The following is a 10,026-nucleotide window of genomic DNA, read 5'->3' on the forward strand; positions in this document are numbered from 1 at the left end:
AAGAAAAGTGAATTTCTATTTCTTTTTCCACTCTTTTAGATGTTAAATTTAATAATAATGTTTAACTGCTAGAAATTTTTAATTCGACATACAGAAATAGAATGCAGTAATAGAATTAGAACGAAATTTAGGTGTATAAAAAAGTACTTATACGTAGAAAAATTTTTTTTACAATAATTTGTCGTATCCAGAAGATCAAAATCTACAAGAAGCATTCTATTCCTTTTACTTATACATTTTTCAGCTAAAATTGATTCTTTTTTAACTTAATTTTTTATTTAACCAAGTATATCTTGTTAATTTAACGATCATTATGCTTTCCGTGTAAAAATGGATATAAATTACAAAGTAAATTGGGATCTCAGTTCCACGATCGTTTACGGAATTTTACAGAATGATCGCGGAGCCCAACCACGAACCCTCACGACACGACTGCTCTTATCTCGAGTCCGAGGACGCGGACGAAGAAGGACAAGAGTAGCGAAGCGTCCGTCGTGCCTCGTCGTCGTCCTCGAACTGGGTCGTCGTCGCTTTGAAATTCAAAACAAGACCACGCCGATACGCCGGTGCCATCTCGGATTTAAAGCCGAGGACTCGCCGTTATCGCGCTTGTTAGACTCGGTGAAATTAAATCCGTTTAACGAGTCTGAAATTCACCGTCTGGAAAAGAAGGACGGTAGGAAAGCGAGACAAAAGAAATATCCCGGAAGGCGGAAGACGAAGGTGAAGGGGGAAGAGTCGCGTGTCTTTGCATTGAGGAAGGGAGAAGAGAATTATTCCATAAAGGAGGTGGAAGGAGGAAAAAGTCGGAAATTCAACGGAATTCTAACTCGAAGAGGAGGTTTTTCTCGATGGCCACGACGACGTTGAGGTCGACGACGACGACGACGACGACGACGACAACGCCGAGACTGGAAACGACGACGCCGAGTGAGCCTTCCGGCACCTGAGTCTCCCAATACTCCACTCATCTACCGATTCCGGAACAATCGTTTATCGGAATAACGAGTATCCGAGGATTTCTGATAATCGTACCGGATGTTTCAAGACCTCTGAAAGTGTTCCGAGGGGAATTCCGTGCTCATCGCTTACCCATTTCCTCGAACTGAGCGGTATTCGTTCAGAAAATAAAGGAGAAACGAGAGAAAGAGAGGGAGTTAGATAGATAGACAATGACGTTTATTACTATAAAAATTCTAGGATAAATTCTTTAAGAATAATTTTGAAAAAAAGAAAAACGAAAAATGAAAGCAAAGGAACGAAAAATATAAAATAAAAATAATATCAATAAAATATAAAAGCAGAGAGGGAGAGAGAGAGAGAGAAAGAGAGAGAGAGAGGGAGAGAGGGAGAAAGGAAAAAGAACTCGTCACAGGAGAAACTGAAGTTTAAGTATACATTATACGTGAGGAATCCGAGGAACGCCCGAGGGTGACCCGAGAAACGATCGTGAAACACGGGACCGATGTACTCCCGGGATTTATCGACTCTTTATTCGTTTGTACCCCTGAAGGGATGCCTAACGCGGAAAAGCGCGTCCGATCGGTCGAGCGATCGAGGAACGATCAAAAGGCTCACGATCAGTGGTGCGTGAATGCCGAAATCGCTGGCGGGGAATCCCGAGCTTTTTCCCCGCGCGAATCGAGAAAGCGGCTTCCTCCGCTTTAATGGTCCGTCGGGAATCCTATACCAGCAGGAAGTGCGGTGAGTACAGAGTGTGGAGTATCCCTGTCACGAATTCAACTCTCAAGAAACACCGGCCAGTTATTACATTTATATATCAGTTTGATGTTAGAGATCTGTGCATGGAAAGAATGGTTTAGCTGAAGTTTCCATAAATTTAATTAGATGGAGATTAAAAATAATTTTGCTTGAACCATCAAAATAATTACGCAGAACACACGAATATATGCCCCTAAGTGTTGTCAGGGTTTTGTTTAGAGAGGGACAAAGTAGAGTTGAAAAGGAGGCAGGAGGGAGATAATAATCGAATGATATAAACTTATTTTGATTTATATTATTACTTTTAATTAATTACTGGCAGGTAAATCTCTTATTTTAAAAAATATATGACAATTCATAAATGTATATAAAAAATGATATATCAAAATCAAAGGAATTTTTCTTAATATATTTATAATTATTTTAATGATTCAACAAAATTATTTTCAAATCTGTATTTAGCTAAACTTTAGATAGTACTTCAGCAAAATCGTTCTTTTCCCTGTAGATCCGATAACTAATCTGTTCGTCAATGAGAAGAGGACAGAGTCCGATCGATTGCGAAAATGTAGAGAAAATTGGCGCGAGTGAGGGCGAGTGAAGGATGGAAAACTCTTCGCTTCGAGATAGATGCCCAGCTCGTGGTAGGAGTTGTGTCCCGCTACTAGATGTAACGGGTGAGGCGGACCGAGGATCCTAGGATTTTCCTAAGAGAGACTAGGACTGCCGAGAGCGGTGTGAAACGGCGCGCAATTAAGGCAGTTACGATGCACCAGCGTGTGCCTTGGCCGTTGCTGCTCCTGACCTTGTCGCTGCAGCGTTTAACGAGCTTGTCGACGGCGCAGTCAAGGTCGTACAACGAGGCGGTGCTGATACCCGGCGACATCGTGCTGGGCGGACTGTTCCCAGTGCACGAGAAGGGTGGCGGTCCAACCGCGTGCGGGCCCAACATCTATCACCGGGGCATGCAGCGGCTCGAGGCGATGTTGTTCGCCGTCGATCAGATCAATCAGAAGGACAACATACTACCGGGTGTTACGCTGGGCGTGCACATCCTCGACACGTGCGGCCGCGACACGTACGCCCTCAATCAGAGCCTGCACTTCGTCCGGGCGTCTCTGTCCAACATCGATATCAGCGTGCTGGAGTGCGCGGACAAGTCGACACCCAGGGTAAAGAAGACTGCGAGCGCGGGACCCATCTTTGGAGTAATAGGCGGCTCCTACAGCTCGGTATCGTTGCAAGTGGCGAATCTGCTGCGACTCTTTCACATCCCTCAGATATCGCCGGCGTCCACGGCTAAGGCGCTCAGTGATAAGACCAGGTAAGACTGTAGAACGAAAAGTTGAAATGTGTTTGTACATCAATAATAATTATTAAATTTTGTAATATTAATTTATCGCTATGAAAAGTTGACTCTTTTCGTGTTTGTGTCGAGTAAAATTGGAAAGTTATATAAAAGTTATAAAAAGTATAAAGTTGGAGAGATCATGTGGAAGGACCTTTCCCTCGTTAGAAATAATTTTTTAATATTTTTTTCAAACAGCCAAAAAAGTGACCTTATTTGAAACGGAATTTAATAGAGAATTGCAGAAGAGAGGAATCATGAAACAAATTTTGCATCAATGTAATGGTTGCAGATATTTCAAATTCTAACTAAAAGCACATTTAATTATAAATTTGTATTCCGGTGGCTCGTTATCGAGTTTATCCGAGATATATTTTACGAATGTCTACTCTACAATTCCGTATATTTGAGTAACAAATCACTCTATTATTCTTCATAATTTATAGATTCCGAGTAAATATTGATTTTATTCATGGAAAATTCATAATTTCTTTTTTCTGTGTTTAAGTTTAACCAATTACTCAAACAATATTATTGATTCGTCCGATATAAGGCCTCAATTATGATTAATGTGAGCATTCCGGCATTCCCGTCAGGCTTGTTAGTTTGACATCGTTTGTCGACCTCGCGTGTAATTGTCATTCGAAGACTTCCGATTACTGTTCAAATACTCGTTATGAGTGACTTTGATGAGTATGTATCTGCTAGAAACGTTTAAATGTACCTCAAGGTTACATGGTATCTAGAAGATATTAATTTCCATTAGTAACCATTAATCTCCCAAATGAAAGAGATGAATTGTTAATAAAATCCACTGATTTTATAATAGATTTCTATTTTAACATTTAACAATATTGAACTGTAGCTTTTTCTATAATGAATGATAGTCTTAAAATGGTTTGCAGTAGAAAAAAATGTATTATATATTATATATACACATATATAATATAAAAAAATATAATATATATATATTATATAAAAGTTAATATATTTTTATATATTATTTTATATACATACAAAATTAATATATCAGTTGCACAAGATTGTCGTCAGCAGTTCTCTGAAAAAGTCGAGTATTTGAGAAATTAAAGTTATATTTTAAAAATACATTTCATTTTCTCTCATTAAAAACGTATTTATTCAGTATGGCGTCCAATCATTATTACTGTATTATTGATTATAGCATTATAGCTTATCATCATGCTTTCCATGAAACATGCTTTTTACGAGATTTCCACAAACGTGAAAATGACATCGACAGATGGATTGGCTTTTCTCCTGTAGACGTAAATCCGATTGAAAATATCTGATCAATCATGAAGATAAACCTTCGAGAAACACGAATATTTACTTTGAAGCAGTTATCTTGGCACATTCGAAAGATTTATAGAGGTTTTTACCTAAAATTCTGGCCGCGAAATCTCATGCGAAGATATTTTTCGACAAGCTATAATAATAATAAATAATATAATAATTGGGTACCACATACTATGAACTAAATGTATTTTAGTGTCTACATATACGATAAAACTTTAATTTTTAATATATTTGATTTCTTTTAAAAAATTGCGATAATTCAGCAAATATTCAGTAAAAATTGCGATTGCTTTTATGCCATTGATTGTATTATATATTATATAATTTATATATTCTATATGGATTTATCATAATTTATACAATTTGTAATAATATATATAATATAATTTAAATATATATAATTATATAATCTGTAATAACAATTATAATAATTGTAATAACTTGTAATTATAATTATGAGAATTATCTGTTTATAATTATAATATGTAATTATCATATATATTAAATAAAACATAAATAAACCATTATACATTTTAACAAAAACTATCAACTTTGAATACAATCTCAAATCGTATCAAGTTTCCAGCGTCCCGCTCATCCGATTATCTTCAGGTTCGACTACTTCGCGAGGACGGTACCGCCGGATACCTTCCAGTCGATCGCACTGGTTGACGTGGTGAAGAGCGCCAACTGGTCGTACGTCTCCACCGTGTACTCTGAGGGCAGCTACGGCGAGTATGGGATCGAGGTGTTCACGCGTGAAGCTACCGAGCGTAACGTTTGCATCGCAGCAGCGCTGAAGGTGCCCAGTGCCGCCGACGACAAGGTGTTCGATGATATTATCCAGCGCCTGAGCAAAAAGCCAAATGCTCGCGCGATCGTCCTGTTCACTCGGGCGGAGGATGCCCGTGGTATCCTCGAGGCCGCGAGACGATCGAACCTCAGCCAGCCGTTTCAGGTCGGTGGCCGGGAAACCGGTAATTATTGCAGGGTTTTTGCCGGCAACATGGAACCAGCCTATGTTTATTCTCCTTATTATTGAAAATAACATTTAACAATTTTCATTTTCCAAACGTTTCAAAAAATTAGGTCAAATCAAAAGTTCGTAGCACCGCTTCAATTGTAAAATGTCTGTTTTTAAAAAATTTATATTATACTATCGATAGAGTTTTAGTTTTAAGAATCTGGTTTTTATATTGCAGTACGCGATGCTTTTTAATGGATTTTTATTAACGATCAAAATAAAAATACTTCTTTTATTCATATTAATTCTATTCTCATTGGAATGGATTTGTATGTGCTTGAATTAGTATTGCAACTGTTACAGTGCAATATTATACCATTTTTTTTTAGCAAAACATTTTCTAATTATTTAAAAGATATTGCAAGAGAAAATCTTACTCTGCTCTTCAAAACAGCAAATTATTTGATGATATTTAAATCAGGTGATTGCATTGGAAGGATGTTGAGTTTTGAAAAATAATAGGCAATTTTGAAAACTAAAGTGAGAAGCAAAAATTGCTTCTTGAAATTATAATTCATATAAACAATTGAAAGATAATATTCTATTATACTAAAAGAATATTACATTTATTCAAATGTTCTGTCACTATTTCAACAAGAATGCATATTGAAAGCAAATGATAGACCAATCTTTTATTAATAAAACAAGTAATAAAATAAAGGATGTATTTTCCAGGCATTCATATTATTTTACTTATTGATCTGTGACATATTCTTTTTTCTATACGTGACATATTTAAGTAAATCGTGAATTAATCTTCAAGAACACAGATTCTTTCCTTTTTTTTTTATTTCTCTCTTCCTTCCTCTCTTACGACAAATTGGAATTCTATTTTATTTTATGAAATAATTAATTATTATTCATTTTGTATATTATATAACACTAATTAAGGCAATGTAGGGCCTCAAAAATGATAATTGAAAACTAAACTGTTATCGCTTAAATAATTTCAATTGCAAAAAGTTGACTTTCTTTAAATAATGAATATCAAATGAATATTAAAAGTTCTTGTACAAGGTTTCCATATTGCAAGTTTTCGAATCTCTCTCCTTCTCTTTCTCTCTCACCAAGATTATTTTGAAGTTTATCTCTCGCGGTTTTTCTGTCTGAATCAAGATTTCTATGGAAACTCACATCTCTCGTATTTACCATTGTTTTCATTGCCGCGCTGAAATGAAATGAGGTTCCGTAACGCCCTCGAATTTCTGCGCTCTAAAATTCTTCAAACAGCAATTAAATCTCAGTGGCTGGCCAGTGACGGCTGGGGCCGGCAGAGTAAGCTGATCGAGGGTCTCGAAGAAGAGGCCGAGGGTGCCATCACTGTCGAGCTGCAATCGGAAAACATCCCCGGCTTCGACAGCTACATGGAGTCGCTCACCCCCGAGAACAACCGACGGAATCCGTGGTTCGGCGAGTACTGGGAGGAGGTGTTCGGTTGCACTCTGCGAAAGAATGCGGCGACCTACGAGCGTTTCGGCTCGCAGGTCGGATGGAAGACCGGCACCGGCAATCAGAGTCATCTCATCTGCCCTTCTGGACTCAGGCTCAGCACGGCGAGCGGCTACGAGCAGGAATCCAAGGTGCAATTCGTCGTGGACGCGGTCTACGCGTTCGCCCTGGCGCTCAGTAAGCTACGCCACGATCTCTGCGGGCGCGACGAGGGCATGTGCTCGTCAATGGCCAACTACGACCGCGGCGCGTTCTATAAGAATTATCTGCTGAACGTGTCCTTTGTAGGTGAGTCCGATGACGGGGCGTGCGTCCTCCCGCGCGAAATGGGAACAATCGTGATGGCGCGACGCGCCGTTTTGTTCGCCTCTTTTGTACCATTTTTTTCCTCACCCTTCCCTTTCGTTCTTCTTATCCCTTTTCTAAAGGTGCTAAAGAACTGATGGGAAAGGGTGGGTGGAAGACGAGGGAATGCTAAAGAAATGCTCGTTGAAATAGCGTTGGATGGGATAATCGGCGAAGCGATCGATCTAAGCGAATTAAATCCTGTCATAAATCTTGCTATATAAAAATGAGAATCTTTCAAAAATAGAATGCTATCGAATCGAAATAATCGAGAGCTTACGTCACATAGCTTTTGCTGTCCGCGCACGTGGCGTATTTCTTTGTTTTCTGTTTCGGGATATTATCAACCTTTAGTACATACGATGAGTCTTTCCTTCTACGCATTTCTCTCTTTGAAATACTAGGAGCACTGGCTAAATAATGGTCTCCATCCTGATTTTTCTTTTTAATATATACACAACCTTATAAATACTTTCAAAGAAATAACAAATACTATCTAAAGATGTTAAATGTATGTACATGGAAAGAACGACTTAAAATATTTAAACATTTAGGTAGATACAAATCTGAAAATAATTTTGTTTGACGCTCAAACATTATGAACAATGTAAACAATTTTGATATTCTATAACAGTCCGAGTCTCTTACATTTTGATAATTTCATACAATTATTTTTAGATCTACGGTCAACCTTAGTCAAAAATATTAGGTATATTCTTATTAATTATTATTTAAATAGCTCAAAAAATGATTTATGGCATTTGCTGTAAATTATCCTTTGTTTCAAAATCTTTTAAATTTATATATTATATAATCTTGTACGTAAAAACCAATAATTACGAGATGACAATTAATGGTAAAAAAATTTTAGATGAATAAAAAAAAATAATTGTCTAATATTTTTGGCCAAAGTTGTATAACCAGCAAAAGTTTTATATATACTTGAGTAAAACTGTTTTTTTTCATGTAAGAATGACTCAATAATTTTTATGTACTTGTAAAAAGTGATGAAAATTAACCCAACACGAACGACCTATTGTGCATTTAGGAAAGGATTGGAAAATTATCGTGCATATTAATTAAGGGTTAAGCTTTTGTATTATTTCGCGAGAGAGCTGTCGCTACCAAAATCGAATAGTCAATTTGGCTAAACGGGATCTCTTGAGACTAATCATAGCCACGATGGAAATCTGCAGTCATTCAACTTTATTTTGCAGACGCCGCCGGTAGCGAAGTGAAATTTGACGAGCACGGAGACGGCCTGGCACGATATGAGATCCTCAATTTCCGTAAGGGGACGAACAACAATGGCGCGAACGGCTATCATTATCGGGTAAGGTTTATTCCGAGCACCCTAATCACTGTAACGCGCTATTATATCCTCGCCAATGCATAATTGAACGAAGTGTCTACCCACCGAGAGCGATAAATTCAATTGGAACTCTTTAGAAATTTCTACGTCTTGTCTTCACCCCCACACTTTCGTAAACTTTAGTTTTCGTCGTCATTTACTGCTAATACGCGGATAAACTATGAAGTAGCGCTTGAGATTTTCCGATAGTCGAACCATTTGAACAGTGCTCAAACTTTGATCGAATCCTTCAAAAATATGTTCTAACGATTCAAAGCAAAACAATGAAGTTTAACTTTATTTTAATTGATCTTTAGTCTGAAAGTTGTAAAATCAATATTAAGAATGTAATACCAATATTTTTCTGTTTATCTTATAAATTTAATTCTGGTAATTAATTTGAACAATATTCATGCTCGAACATTATAATTATTCGAATTCCTTGAAGAGATCAACCTTCCAACAGTTTAGGTCTCAGTAAAATAGCAAAGTGTTTAGTTTTATTTTAATTGATTTTTAATCTGAAATTTGTAAAATTGATATCAAGCATCAATATATGTTCATTTCACAAATTTAATTCTAATAATTAGTTTAAAGAATTCATGCCTGAATATTACAATTATTCAAATTTCTGAAAGATATGTTCTCATTAATCTAATTTTTTCAAATATGGATGGAAATGGAAAGAAAATGTTCAGTTTTATTTTAGAGCTTTAATCTGGAAATTGTGAAATCAATACCAAAAACGGTACTCCGATGTTTTTTGACTTTATAACAGTCAAAATAAAATTCTCAATGCATACAAACGTCGCGTCAGTATTTCCAGCGTAATCGCGGTTGTTAAATCGGGAAACTACAGCTATTTGTTTATCCGAAACAGTATTTTTTAAATGCCAGTTTCTGCAACGTGGCGCCGTTAATACGCATGTAAAGCCGACACGATCGATGTGACACGACGCGGAATCGAACGAAGCGAATGCGCAAAGAACGACGGCTCTGTCTTTTTAACGAGTAATTAAAGTTGCCCGACGGCTGTACATTCGAGAGTCTGCAAGCTTCCGGGAAACCGCTTTTGCCCGGGGTAATCGAGGTAGAATGAAACTCTCGAATCAAGAAAAATATAACGGTGTTTATAGAGAACGAGAAAATTAGAAGTTAATGGGGCAATATAATTGACGTTAAAAGTTTAATTAAAATTAAATGGGCTGAATCAGCGATTAATGGAATATAAATAGCGATTATAGAGAAATATCAATTACTTATAAATTTTCATTGTTTAATATGTAAATTCAGCAACAAAAAACCATGTTAAAATGTAATTTAATAGGAAGCTATGTAAAGGTATAGATAAAATGCAGAAAAGGAATTTTAAATTCTCTCTCTAAAAATACAGATAAAATATGGAAGGAATTTTAGAATCATTTCTCTTCCGAGCAAGAGAGGAGAGAGAGAGGGAGAGGAGAGGAGAGG

General features: G+C 36.8%; 1 protein-coding gene across 1 annotated transcript in view; it reads left to right on the forward strand.

Annotated features, from left to right (window-relative positions):
- Positions 1-1,319: 1,319 nt before the first annotated feature.
- Positions 1,320-10,026, forward strand: part of mGluR (metabotropic Glutamate Receptor) — a 19,447-nt gene continuing 10,740 nt past the window's right edge. Inside the window, exons 1-5 of the mRNA XM_018537327.1 lie at positions 1,320-1,704; positions 2,231-3,046; positions 5,000-5,345; positions 6,656-7,148; positions 8,423-8,538. Coding sequence (XP_018392829.1) covers positions 2,490-3,046; positions 5,000-5,345; positions 6,656-7,148; positions 8,423-8,538 — 1,512 coding nt within the window. The 5' untranslated portion in view covers positions 1,320-1,704; positions 2,231-2,489. The remainder of the gene's footprint in view (positions 1,705-2,230; positions 3,047-4,999; positions 5,346-6,655; positions 7,149-8,422; positions 8,539-10,026) is intronic.

This window comes from Cyphomyrmex costatus, unplaced genomic scaffold (assembly GCF_001594065.2).
Source record: "Cyphomyrmex costatus isolate MS0001 unplaced genomic scaffold, Ccosl1.0 scaffold17, whole genome shotgun sequence".
In the NCBI taxonomy this organism is placed as follows: domain Eukaryota; kingdom Metazoa; phylum Arthropoda; class Insecta; order Hymenoptera; family Formicidae; genus Cyphomyrmex; species Cyphomyrmex costatus.